General features: G+C 39.2%; 1 protein-coding gene across 3 annotated transcripts in view; it reads right to left on the bottom strand.

The window, feature by feature from the left end:
* LOC119647934 (tetraspanin-18) overlaps positions 1–14,960 on the bottom strand; it is a 145,051-nt gene that overhangs the window by 62,083 nt on the left and 68,008 nt on the right. For all 3 annotated transcript variants that reach the window (XM_038049276.1, XM_038049274.1, XM_038049277.1), the window contains 2 exons: positions 10,373–10,444; positions 10,163–10,261 (listed from right to left, as the gene is read on the bottom strand). In XM_038049276.1, coding sequence (XP_037905204.1) covers positions 10,163–10,261; positions 10,373–10,438 — 165 coding nt within the window. In that variant the 5' untranslated portion in view covers positions 10,439–10,444. The remainder of the gene's footprint in view (positions 1–10,162; positions 10,262–10,372; positions 10,445–14,960) is intronic.

Here is a 14,960-nt window from a genome sequence, read left to right as displayed (position 1 = left end):
TTTTGTACTTTCCGAAACTGGTATTAGTTTTGGCTGGAATTGCGAAATGCGCGAGTAAGGAGTCAAAATGTGCGCACTTAAAGTGAGACAGGACTCATTTTCGGAAACTATCCAACCCAAAAATCCGAAAAAAATCAGGGTGGTGCGCTTAGATGAAATCTAGGCCTCAAAATATGTCCCACTCCGATATCTGCTCAAATAAACGTAATAAGAGTATATTACTAACTTTTAGCAATTTACTGCAAAACCCCCTTAAATTCATCCTAGGACTTCCGAGTTGTGCACCAGCGTAGAGGATAACATATACGTGCTTTCATGGAAATCTGCCCATTAACGCCAAAGTTATAGCAGTTCAAACTTAGCACTTTTGCGCGAATTAACTGCTTCCAAACAATGCAAATAAGATGCTGACGTCATAATTAACGGGAATAATTGACATTCGCGTGATATATTAGAGTGTTATTTATGAAGAATCTACTTATCTACAGCCTTTTTTAAGGTTTAGTGTAAAACACTTATGTGAAATCTAATCTTCGAGAGATGTCCCATTCCGGTATCTGCTCAAATAAATTTACTAATAGTATATTATCAAATTTTTGAAATTGACTAAAAAACTCCCCTTAGGTTCATCCTAGATGTACTAAATTTTGCACAGACATAGAGGACAGCCTCGTGTATACACATGCCAAGTTTCATGAAAATCCAACTATTAGTGTCAAAAGTTATAACAGTTCAAGCTTATCAATTTCGTGCGAATTAACAGCATCCTAAGCCAAATAAGATAATTAACGAGAATAATGACATTCGGGTGAAATATTAAAATTCCATTCAAGAAGGATCTAATTCTCCCCAGCCTTTTTAAGGTTTTGTTTGTAAAATAAAACCTTATTAAAATCGGTTCAATGTCTGTCTGTCTGCCTGTCTGTCCGTCTGTCTGTCTGTCTGTCTGCCACAGGCATTTTTCTCAGAAATGGCTACGCCGATTAACACGAAATTTGATGTGTAGGTGAGAACTGTGGACCCCCAGCCATGCAGTGAGTAATATCCTCCTACGTTGAGATTTAGGGGGGGTCCCCATACATGTAAAAGAGGCATGTAAAATTTGGGGTACCAAATGAAATGGTCTCGATTAGTACTTTTCGAAGCCGGTCTTAGTTTTGAAATTTGTTAAAAAGGCGGGGAATGGGAGGGGTGCAAAGTGATGATTTCTTTAACGGAGCCATTCTCAGAAACTACCCAACCGAAAAATCTGAAAAAAATCATGAAGCTGCCTCTACACGGTACCCAGGCCTCAAAATACTCTCCATATCGATATCTGTTCAAATTAAATTAATAATAGTATATTACCGTATTTTTGGGAAAATTGAGTAAAACCCCTCTTAAGTTTATGTCAGAGTTATAAAAGTTGGTAGCAGTATAAAATATAATATGAAGCATATCATCTCCAAGTTTGATCAAAATCATACTATTAGTAACAAAGTTACAGTAGCTCAAAGTGGTCTTTACCGTGTAAATTTACAACCCGAAGTACTAAATCTGACATGCTAAATGCATATTCTTAACGGGCTACGTACAAATGGGATAGTTCTACACTCAAATATACTCACACAAGAAGCAAACAAAACCTTTCATACCTGAAGCGCCCAGCTTCCGGTTTCCCCACTTGTTTTAGTAAAATCGATGATCAACGCCTTCAGAGGCTATGAAAAAATAACAACCGTTAGACTTTTCAAAAATAATCAAATCTGGGATAGAAGGCGGTGAGGAAACAGTACGCAAAAAGGACGGAAGCCTTCTGTGAACAGTAGGACAAGCCTAGACTAGCCATCTTAGGGCAGCCGATATCATCATCAAGGAGCTTGAATATATTCGCGACGCAGCATGCGTTCTCGAACGAAAACTCAGCTGAGTTCTTCATATGCGTCTGAAGCCCATTAATAGAACTGTGCCGTGAGTTGAGTAGTGCTTAGAAAGGATTTCATTCACTCTTTTGAGGAGATTTCCTCTCCAGAGAATATTGAGGCATCTTTGTGAAGGAAATCTCCTCCGAAATGAATAAGGTTTTTTTTTCAATAAACCTGTAGCTTTCAATGTTTACAGGCTGCTTTGCGTGTTGTTGACGAATGAGCGGTAACCAGAAAGTCTGCATATATATTTCTGATGATTATATATGCACTTAGGTATGTATCATTAATTGATGAAGCTATTAGGTGCTCCCTACCTAAAGAAAGGTGCAACGAGATGTATTATTCATACTCAAATAAAAATCAAGCTCCACACACATCATAGCTTGAAAAGATTGAAGCTGCTAATACGCTATGTGCAATTATGGCAAGCTTAATTGAAATAGCAAAATTCATAATAAAATTTTCAATGCCATAAAAATGATGCCAACGATGATACCCACAAATTGCTCAGCTATTGTTTGCTGTAGACTTACCAACTAGAAGGCTATAAGTGCGTAGTTATTACACTTACTCATTTCTTTTGGTTTCTGATGAATATTTAAGCGTTGTGGATTGTTTGTTCATAAGACGAGAATACACATATTATTCAATCCTTAAATAGACATTAAAAGTTTGATTATGGAGTGATTGAGATGACGAGTATAACAACCCATTTTTGTCTTCACTGTAAGGTGACAATTGGGAATGAAACGAGAGTTTTGTGGATGCTTGAAATTATTTCACCCTTTGCTTTGTTAAATTTATTTGCATTTCATGTGTACTGAACGATTTTCTGTATCCATTTGTCAGTCATCTTTTCCACGCGCATGAGTACGTGTCTTATGAATTATGCAATCCAATTGAATTATTCCATTAAGTCTGTGGCATTATGTGATTTCAAAAAACTAGGCCGCATACGAGTATGTGACAGATATGTACTCATAAAAGTGTGATTTTTCGCACGATATTTAAGCGTGTGTTGGAATAAATATAGAACAAGGCTTCAGAAGACTGAACGATACTACAGCTCACTCTTCAGTGTAAATAACAGTAAGCAAAGTATGAATCTGCCTAACGTGATTAACGTGTTCCAATTATTGCGGTTAGTTTACACCATTTTGTAGAGCGGAAGTAACACTAGAATTTGCAGGAAGTATAACCTTAACTGTCTTTCCTTTTCTATTTCTTCACGTATCTCCTCCACAAAACTGCATCATAATAACGTAAATGCAACATGAACTGTAGTGGGACTATGGAAAATGTACAAAATGTACCCCTTCTGTCTATTCAATCCGTTTTTGCATTCTATTCTTGTCAGATTAGCACCATATTACGGGTTCTTTCTTATGTGACACATTACTCATGTGTCATTTGTTAATAGGTTAAACACCTTTCCTAAAAGTTTCTTATCGAATCTTCTTGCCGTCTGGTCCTACGCAGGGGGAAAGAGGGGGAGTTACCCTGAGCCCAAGGTTTTCTTGTCTTCCAGGCTCAATGTATTTTTCGCACTCTGCCTACAATAGGCTCTTCATATTAACCCACATTGCGGCTTTTCAACCAGTTTCCTGTTTGCGCTGTTCATAGGCTTTCTTTTCCGAATTCGGGAATCTGTTGGAAACATAAGAGTGTGTAATTTCTTTTTCGCTGGGGTGCTAAAAGTGTCTTTGCATTAAGCTGGTCGATATTCATACGAATAGAAGCACAGTATCCCCATATTCTAGGTGATAGTCCTTCGCTTGTATTTTCAAGACCAGGATTTAGGCGCAGTGAGGACGCCATTACAGCGGACTCAGAAAGATTTTCGCATACCAGACCATTGATTTGTTCAGTTGAACGAATTTATATAAAAAGCAAAACACATGTCACTTACACATCTTAGTTTACGGTCTACATATTTACCATCGCAGGTCCCTAATATATATGTATATGCCATTTTTGAACAAGAAATTCAAAAGCATTTTCGACCATCTCTACGCTCCATTGTTGTTGGTTTCTGATAAAATGCTTCAACTTCCGAAGACTTTCCGAAAACCTGTTCTCCCTACCAAACCCAACATAAAATTGTCGACCTTTCTCAATGTGTGACCTGTTGCCTTCCCCGTTTCCACTTTCTTATCAACACATCAACGGATTTCTGCTGTGTATGTCGACATAGTTCTTCCTTTGACATTTTTTTTAATATGAGTTGAGAAAACTTGTAGGGAAAGTAACGCGGAACAGCCTCAACTTGAACTTGAACTCAGATATCTGTAGTTCCAAATTTAGAACAAACCAGCGAAGGCAACTAATAATGCACCAAATAAACAACCCTATTAAAATATACAATAGTTCGACGCCATCAATGGTATCATTTATCTATTAATCCAAATAAAAAAAAGTGTGAGGACCTGTCAGATTGAAAATTTTGGTTTCGTTCTAGAAATCCAAAGCCATTTGAGGAAAATCCATGACTCGACGTAGTCGGGAATCTTGTGAACCTCTCCGCGTTCTGTAGTCAAGAAGAACTCTGGCGGATTCTGTTTTCGACTTCAAATTCCTGCGAAATTGTTACTTCGATGTTCACATGGATGCTCGCTCTGCTAATAGCACTTCAGGTGTATTAATGGTTGACTCTGTCGAAAGTCTTCTCCAAATAATTGGAGAATAGGTGGAGCGGAGATCTAAGCTACGCACTCTATTCCACAATGATCCTAAAGGTGTTAATGTGGCCAATAAAGGAGGAAAAAAGCAAAAACCAGCGTGCTAGCTTTAACCAAACTTCAAATGTCTTCCTTAGCGCACTCCATGATTATTTTAGTTATCATGAGGAGAGGACACGCAAATCTTGAAATCAATTCTATAAGGGCCCGATTGCAATTTGCCGAAATACACCAATTTTGGAGGCGGGAATTCCATCAAGTTATTATTAGTGAAGACAAAAATTTAATTTGGATGGTCCTGACGGCAATCAAAAGTATTACTGTGATTTAAGCATCCCAGAAAGACCTGGCATTGACATTTTGGCAGGGGTCAGTAATGGTTCGGGCTGTATTTGGATATAATGGACAATTTTCTCTTCTTTATAACACACAATATGGACGTCGAACAATATATATGATACAACTTTTGGCAATGTGCTTATAGAATATGGTTAAGTAATTTTTAGGAGATAACTGGACTTTTCAGCAAGACAATGTCGGTATTCATAAAGCAAGGGCCACCATCGACTTTTTAAATTCAGAAATATACTCGTACTGAAGTGGCCAGCCAAACGTATGGACTTAAATCCAATCGAAAATGGACTTCAGTTTACGGCTGTCAAATATTTGAAAGTCGCTTTGCAGAATGAATGGCAGAAAATTGACATTACTTGGCATTAACAAAAGAGATCATATTTCCCTTTGTGTAAAACAAAACCTTATTAAAATTGGTTTACTTTCTGTCGGTCTGTCGCACGCACCATCACCGTGAACGATCACATATACGGTGTTAGAGTTACATCATTCTACGTCGAATTTAAGGGAGTCCCCATACATGCAAAAGCGGAGTGAACTTTTTCTCACCAAATGTGGTCATGTGGGGTATCAAATGAAATGTATCGTTTAGTACTTTCCGAAACCGGTCTTAGTTTTGACATTTGTTGGAAAGGGGGGAGTGCGAGAGATCGAAAATGATTATTTCTTTCATGGACCCATTCTCAGAAACTACCCAAACGAAAAATCTGAAAAAAAAATTAAGAGCAGCAACGTAGGCTACAACATAGAGCATGATCCTACCAAGTTTGATGGAAATCGTAATATTACTAACAAAGTTATAATAGGTCAAAGTTGTCGCTTCTTTGCAACGTCAAGACTTTGAGCGTGAGTGGATATACATATGCATATATTACGTGCTAGATACCAATGGGACAAATGCACACTCAAATGGCTTTATAAAAGAAATATACAAAACCTTTCATACCTGAATCGTCCAGCTTCTGGTTCCCCGACAAGTTTTGTTTATATGTATACTTTAAGAATAAATTTTATTTTGATTTTGGTAGAACACACTAAAACCATTATTATTTTTACAAAACAAGGATATATTAAAATGCATATTTTTTCTTAAAAAAGAATTTTTATGTTGCACATGTAATTATTTAACAGGGTGTATCCACGTTTAGCAGAAAATCGATGATGTGATGCCAAAACTGAGACAACGAATGCAAATGCGACAAGAATGGTTATAAACTTCTCTATTTTCGCAGCCCATCCACTTAATATGGTGTCAACATTGACATGGTTTCCGCGACACGATTAAAGAAGTTGAGCGATTTGATGATTGGCTGACGTTCAATATTATTAAGGCATGTGCACTACGGCCCAATGCTGAGAAAGATGCATTCTGGAAACTATGATGACTATCTAGTTATTATAATATAATAATAATAATCGTTGGCGCAACAACGTGCGTTTAGTATATTTTTCGGAAACTTATTTGTCTCATCTCCCTACATTCGTCGAAAAAGTTAAACGCAAATCGACTATACCCTCAAAGGACGCGCTATTATCTCACCGCCACTGATTGCAAAGCCATTTCCTATGAGAGGATCCCACTTCAACATCGGCCGTAGTTATCTTGCGAATTCGTGAGGAAAGAGAAGAAATGATCTCAATTACGTTATTGCCAACCGTTATGAACATCGAGAAAACGTGGAATCAAACTAAAAACATGATCCACAAAGTGGCCGAGATAATCTTCTGGATCAGGAAACCAGATAAGTGGTTTATAAACCGAGATACTTCTTTTTGGAATGACGATACTCAAATGAAGGTTGAGAAGAAGTGCTTATATTATAAGTTGATAAAACATGGCCACTTGGCAATTTTACAAGAGTGCCAACCGGGAAGCAAAGAAAGGAGCTGTTATTTGAGCGGCCCACTACAAAGATATTTACGTTCTTTATTTGAAGCAATTTCACTTGTGAGCAACACAGAGGAAGCGATTAAACGAATAAAATCGATGAAAGTAACAGGGCCTAGCGACATCGCAGCTGAGCTTTGGAAAGTGAAGGACTGGGGCTCAGTAAGTTGTTCAATCAGGTTGTTGAGGAAGGTAAAGCACCGTCCGATTGGGAAGATAGCACGCCAGGTTTGTTGAAAACTTCGAGACTGCTGACGCAATATACACTGCACGGTTATTCATAGAAAAAGACCGTGAGAACCATCGCTCTCTATACGTTTTATTTCTGGTTCTAAAGAAGATATTTGACAGCATGTCACACAAATTCATGTGGTATACTTCGTGGCAACTAGTGTCAAAGGGACGCATGCCCTGGGTTGCTCTATCGCTATCAAACTGCTTTGTGTCTCTGTCGGCTTCCACTAACAAAGTGTCCTCTTGCTTTTTCTCTTCGTATTTGTTTGGTATACTGCCACAACGAACAGCCAACGTCCAACGCTCTATACATTGCCCTATACAGATGATGTTTTTCTAGCGTCTCATAGCAAGCTTGACCTTCAACAGCTTGTCCAAAAGTGGAATGATTATCATGCAAAACGGTCTGAGATTGAACTTCAACAAAACAGAATTGCTAACGATCAATCGTTTTTAGTGACAATAACCTGACTAGAACTGAGTGATTTAAATATCTCAGATCAATGCTATCAGCCAAAGTGAACTACGTTATGAAATTGCTTTAGGCATCAGCGTAATTTGAATGAAGCGGCATCCCTCAACTACCGTTCTTCGTGATCGACGCATTAAAGAGCGTTTCAAATCCAAGATTTGAAGGCCAAAATGTCGATCGAAACAACGATGGTTTTATACGGTTGGTTATTTTAAAATCCCTCCAGATCAAGCGTAAGATCGTGGAAAGTGACGTAATCTCCTAGCTAAGAACCTAGTTCCGCTCTGAATAAAGAAGAAGTTAGATGGCTTTCTTAGAAACTTTAACGATCATACCCTCAGCTCACATCCTAGAAAACAACTTCAAATTGCCAGGATTCACGTACTAAAAAAAGGAACACGTCCGTACGGAGGCAGTCTAAGCTGGCGGGTTTGTTCGGCTGATGCATATGTGCCGATAGGTTGTCGTATCAGCCCCAAAATGTGAAACTGCAATTATGGTGAAGTGACGCTCAGAAGTGGCGAGCAGGCAGACAGGGAAACGACCCTATCGATCGAGTCAACATAACTATCTGAATTAGTTCCCGCCACGAAATCTCACTAGTAGGAGTTCATATGTCTCAGCAGAATGCAGAATGAGTTCTCGGCCCGGTTATTTGCGGTCGGCCCCATTGTGGGAGTTTCATGAGGGTTGTGCCACATCGCGAGCAGGATTGGTTGGACTCAAGCGTGAAGTTGCATTGTACAACTCGGGTGATGTATTCCTTAGTTGTGGTAGAGGCTTTAGATAGTCCTTGCATCCACCGGTATGAATGCAGACCTTGCTCTCAATATAAACCGCGATCGTTGTGTCTGCCACAGGTGGGTTCTGACAGTGGTCTCTGAATCAATCCGTGTCCGAAGAGAAACGTTGTGTTAACCAGATACGGCGGGTGCTCACGTAAAACCATCACAACTTAGCTCACCTCTTAAGCTACTTATTCTCATGATAGAGTTAGCGTTCTACACAATAGTTTCGTGCTGCGATATGTAATGTGGAAATAATTTTATTTACGGTAGCTGCTGACCTGACTAATCAATGGTGAAATTTGTTTTTTCACAATGTATATTACGCTGCATTTTTTGTACTCCGTATTGGAACTTCCGCGCGTCTCGCACCCACCGGCTAGCAACGATCGACAGAGTAGACGTGTTTTAAAATGTGGCTGACAACTTCATCCACGCAAAAACAAAGGAACTTCTTATGAGGCCGTCATTGCTCATCAATATATTCGTGTTTAAATACTTGAGTGAACCAAAAAAAGTGAGAAGGCCGTTTTAAAATTCGTATCCACCTCGTGTTTTTGCTTATATAAAATAGAAGGTCCCCAGGGTGTAGGTGAGGCAATTGAGTTGTGAGTTTTACTAAGGAAGGAAGAAGCTTTACGATACTTACTCCATCCCTGAATTTTTCGTTGACGTTGCTTAAACTCGGACGATTGTATTACCAGTTCTAGCTTCAGACTTTTCATTCTGGGTGCCGGTTTTTGACCTGGGACCCTAGAGCCCACGAACCAAGCAGACAGTGAAAGTACTAGTGATTGGAATCATGATTTCCCTAATCACATTTATCTAAAGTTTAGTATTCATAAATTAAGAGACCGAAAGGTATGACTGGAAAAAATAGTTTCTATCGTCAAAAGCAAAGTCCGCAGAAAATATGCTTTGGTGAAAATATTCTACAACGACCCCATAAGCAGCCGCTTCTTAGAAACAGTGTTTCAGTGATGGTCAATTGGAAGAATGCTTTCAATCATTTATTTGCACTTGAGTTGGAGAGGTCATTGATGAAAGTGGAGAATTGCCACACAGACTTTGAGTTCAAAAAATATTTCTTCACAAAGAAATCCGCTGGGAGTATAGGTATAAAAATCCTTATTTTTAAATGAGGGCTACTTGATAGATAGTTTGATAGTTGTTATTACCAAAAGGTTTTCGGAAAAACAAGCAATTTGTGGTGCCGTTTTGTATTAAGTTGGAGAAAGTTTTCCACAAAAGTGAAAGTGTACTGTATACTATGTGGTTTAGTAGTTGTACAATGCAAAATCAGAGAAGTTAATTTGTTACAGAAATGTTTGGTATTCCTACTGAATTAGAGCAATCCATGTCCAGTCTTTGAGGCCAATTGTCCAGAATATAGAAAGCTTTTAACTTATACTTCAACCTGAAAAGAAGGGAATTCAATATTCCACCCAATTTTCTCCCAAATGTAAGCATACCGGGAAAAAAATGTAACAAATAAATTTTCAACCGACAACCGGTATCAGTATTTTCTGGTACCTTAGATGCGGCAATTTTCAAGTAAATTATTTTTTCAAAGTCGAACTGAAGTCTGCCGCACATATAACATACGAGTATGCACATTTGTTTAATGATAGCGGTGTATACTTTTTCTGATAAATGCAGCTTTCTCTTAGTAGCAGCGTGCATATCTACACCTTGATGCATAGATGCAATTTCACCGTCAGGAGAACTCTCACGTGCAATATTTGCGCTTGCTCCAAGCGATAAAGTAAGTGCACATTGTTCCCTGTTTTTAAAAATGAATGTATATGAATGTATGACAAGTGTGAGTATATGAGCGTACTTACCTCTAAATGTTCACTTTCTACCATCTTGAGCAAAGCGATAAGAGATGATTTGTCCACGGCAAGCCATATTCCAGCTCCTAGTACAACTGTGCCCAGCAACTGCGAACCGATAAAAGTCAGTGACATTAGACATGAAGCGAACGCTTATGGTATGTATGCACTTTTAGAAAAATCGCAATATTTGCAGAGATGAGGAAAATGGAAACTTACAAAGAATATGAAATTAAACAGACACAAGAGATATTTTGCTATCCAAACGCCGCAATCCGATGCCATCGTTCACTGCAAATAGAAGAAAAGTTGCATTCAGTATTTACCTACAAATAAATATGGACACTACATCTTTATTCTGTTTCCCATATCTTATGGTTAGTATCAACAATTTCGGTCGTTCTGGTTGTAGCATCGGCACCATGAACGGTTAATTAAATAACATTTCCAGTGAAGTATCTGATAAATGCCATTGCCTCGTATTGACTCACGGCAGAAAACATCTGATTTGTGCATTAAAAATGAAAGGTTGCGTATCTGATAACGTTTGATAAGAAAAGTACTATACACGCTTCTAAAGGAAGCAAATATTTGGGGATATGAATCAGTGTGTAATTTCCAAAATAAAGTTTGTTAAAAAAATGCCAGGAGCAGATAAAACACCGAAATTGAAAGCTTACACTTCCGGCCACTGGAAAGTATGTTAGCACTAAAACGCTTTTTGAGAGTAAACTGGTAATTTTATTTTGCTGAGTACTCCCAAGTACCAACTCTTGCTTATATATCATCTGATATTTGATACTGATATTAATTTCGCACATTTTCGATCGTACATCCCCTTTGGCCAATCTGTTGTTAATGAAATTAAAATGTGGTAGTTATTATTTTATTAAACTTATATCGATATTTCAGAACTTGTTCACTTCTTCAGTGCACGAATGTATGAAGAAGGAAACAATTTGTTCCTGAAATATCCATATTTGCTTAATAAAATAATCACTACTAGCGACGGAGACGGTGTTACGTCTTAGCTTCCTTAAACCTGTTCGCTAGAAACATCGCGAATCACACATTGATTACAATCTGATAAAAGTTAAATTTCAAACTCAGCTCGTAAAGCGGGTGGGAAAGTATGGAGGAGAAAGGATGAAGACTCTTCTCTAACCCCGTTGAAATATGTTGGCGGCATAGCGGGAATTTCTTAATATTGACACTCCCAAATGAGAAGAATATTGACCACTTTATCAGCAGTTTCACCCTGTGAGTTGGGGCTTAAGAATACATTCAGAGTCTTCCCTGCTGCCGTGAGAGGGATACAAATTTGTAGGCTAGCCACCTGCAAACTTTATTGCTACCGAAACGTCAACTATGCATCGGATAAGGACTGACCTCAAGGCAACGACCTCTGGCTATGGAAAACAAACTATGATTGCTTTCTAGAATGTGCGCACGCTCCTCGATAACGGTCCGAGGGTCCTCGGGAATTCCAGCGATATAACCTGGTTATTCTGACCCCGACCAATGTGCGAGGCCAGATAAAAGCAGCAGGATCACTCGAGATCATTCAGCATCAACAACGGTCTAGTACAAGGGGATGCCCTACCATGCATATTCTCCATTCTGGCCATGGAGGAAGTAATTCGGGATGCAGACGTAAATGCGAGAGGTACCATCCTCTGCAAGTCCACCCAATTACTGGCCTACGCTGACGATATTGACATCATGCGAAGAACAACCCGAGATGTACAGTCTACCTTCATCCAGATCGAGCAGGCGGCGCGAGATCTTGGGCTGCACATTAATGAAGCCGAGACGAAATACATGGTGGTAACGTCAGCACTAAAAACCAAAGAACGAACAACAGCGAATCGCACCGGTCAAACCAAAACAATAAAGATAGGAGACTACAACTTTGAGATCGTTGAAAATTTCTCCTATCTAGGGTCGAAAATCACAACCTTTAACAGCTACGATTATGAAATCCGCGCACGGTTGTTGTCAGCCAACAGAGCCTATTTCAGCTTACAAAAACTGTTCCGCTCGAAACGTCTCACCATAGGGTCAAAGCTCTTACTGTACAAGACTATGATTTTGCCAGTCCTCATGTATTCCTCGGAAACTTGGGTTCTTAGCAAGAAAAATTGTGAACTCTTGGCCGCGCTCGAGAGAAGAATTTTCGGCCCCCTACATGAGGATGGACGATTCCGTAGCCTACACAATGACGAAATCTGTGAGCGATACCATGCCCATCTGGTTGAGGATATAATACGTCTCAGCAGGTTGCAGTGGGTGGGTCACTTAATCCGTATGGATGGGGATGATCCAGCCCGGAAAGTCTATAAGGGCAATATCTATGGTAGAAAAAAAAGACGAGATAGACGCTGCCTAAGATGGAGCGCCAACGGGGACTCCCGATATAGCGGAGAGGGATGCTTTCAGTGAGCAATTAAACGCAATCCAGAAGGGGCTCCTTAAAGGTTACATTGTGACCGTGATGAGTAATGTGGATGATAAGCTGGGATGTGACAACTTCTTGCTCGGACATGTGATAAGGAAACACCGAATTCAAACCAGAACGGCAATGGCAGGAAGTTCGTGGATTTCTGCAACCTCCATCGCCTCGTCATTACTGGCACATTGTTAGAATACAGAGCCGATCAGGTCTGTTGGGTATTTCGATACCGAACAAAATTTCGAGGGTAGTGTGCGCGATGACAAGGGATAAGATGCCGTAAATCGCAATGATTTCAGGAATGTATACCGCACCACGAGCTTGCATGTGGTCGCAAATCTTTCGATGGTCCTGTGGACGTCAGCGGTCGATTTCTCATCCACGGTGATGAACAACTGAAGAGGCGGAAAGAACACTACGGTTCTTAACCGTATTACATCCACTGAAGTTCATCCTCTTGTGGATGAAATGGCTAATCACTGTAACATGCGGATACGGACTGTTTCTCCAAGCAGAAGAGAAATAATTTTGCCATCGATCCACTCATACGGAATAAAGCCGCTGGGATTGAGGATCTCCCCGTAGTTATTTATCGCTGTACCTACAGTTACCGCTGATCTGCTGCTACTACTCGTACAGAAATCTTGGAAGTCCGAGACTTTTCCCAGGGAATGGAAGGGGATAATAGTCAAGGCCACAGGGGATCTGTTTTGGGTGTGACAATTGGAAGGGTATCTGCGTGCTCCCTGCCGTTGCAAAGATAATAGCTAAAATATGGAACACATCAATGAAAATCTCGAAACATTGATCGACAGAACAGGCTGGTTTCCGCCCGGCATCCTGCTGCATTGTCCACGTCAACACCCTGTGGATCAGTTTGTAACAGTGCGCAGAGTTAAGATTTGGACTTTCTTTTCGTCAATTTCGAGAAAGCTTTTGACAGGGTGAACAAGAAGTGTATCTGAAACTAATAGCTATTATCAGAATGACATATGATGGCGCAAAATGTCCCAGGCTGCACCGACATAAAATCTTGGAAGATTTTGGAGTCCAAAGCGGGGTCCTGGACCTCCTTTTTAGTAAAAATTAACTAACCATATTAAGAACGAGAATATGTTTTACAATTTCTTGAAAAACCAGCACGGTTGGTCCAAAAAGCATATCTTTCGCTGAAGATAAGGACACAGTTAGCCCCCTAAAAACAAAAACTGGAAACTTTTTGACACGAAAGGGAAACTGCTTTGGTATAAATAGGTATTCACTTTTTAAGGTTTTGTGTGAAACAAAACCTTATTAGAATCGAGTCGATGTCTGTCTGTCTGTCGGTCACATCCGATTTATTCGGAAACGGCTTGACCGATTGTCATGAAAATTGGCAGGAGTGTGTGATCTGTTGTTGCCCTTTACATACAAGTGGTGTGTTAAGTTTAAGGGGGGGCTCCCTATGAATGTGAATGGAGGGTGTAAAACTTTTTTTTTCATAAAATCTGGCCATGTGGGGTATTGAATGAAAGGTCTCAATTAGTATTTTTCAAAACTGATTTCATATTTGATATTGGGTGAAATGAGGACTCAAGGTTTTTAGTCATTTGTATAAGAATATCAATTATCAATTGATATGCGTGCTAATGAAGTTTGCGGATAGTACAGATAGATATATATATACATTAAACCAGTCGTATTTAATATACCTACTATATATGTACACATGTATGCTTTTATGCACGAAGTAAATCGGAAATATGGGTACGAGTTTATATAAATGTACAGTATTCGGAAATACGCAGTTTGTTTGTTTAGGGTGAGTATAATATCTATGGCTGTAATATGTACGTATGTTTTGTAGTTTGGAAAAATATGAAGGAATAGGTTAGAAAAATGTGCGTTGAAGTTTCTTACATAAGATGAACACAAAATCTTTATACCCGAAGTGCGAGCTTTCAGTATTCCGACTTGTTTTATTTTTTCCTAGATAAAATATATCTGAGCAGTGAAAACTAAAGCATATTAAAATAATGTGAAATAAGTGGTCTCTTTTTTCGTAACCACCAAAGAACAGCGTAATATAATTTCGTAATCACTAGCATTTTGTGTTAAGCATCCAAGGTTTAGCAATGCCGTAAGTTCAAATACTAATTCGCTATTGAAATTTAATTCATGTCATAATCTTTCTGCCACGGTGATATTTGTCCAGCCAGACTCTGTCACTCATGAAACTACTTTTAAAATACGATGCTCAGGGTCGTTGGACTGAAATGAAGTTAGTTTAACCATCGCAGTTGTGTTTCATTACAACTATCTTTCTACTTTCAAATGTGCATCTCTTTTATTTACCTCCCAGCTGAATTTTCATTC

The sequence above is a fragment of the Hermetia illucens genome, chromosome 2, assembly GCF_905115235.1.
Source record: "Hermetia illucens chromosome 2, iHerIll2.2.curated.20191125, whole genome shotgun sequence".
Taxonomy (NCBI): domain Eukaryota; kingdom Metazoa; phylum Arthropoda; class Insecta; order Diptera; family Stratiomyidae; genus Hermetia; species Hermetia illucens.
Note: the sequence above shows the minus strand (reverse complement) of the source record. Positions and strands in the feature narration are given on the sequence as shown.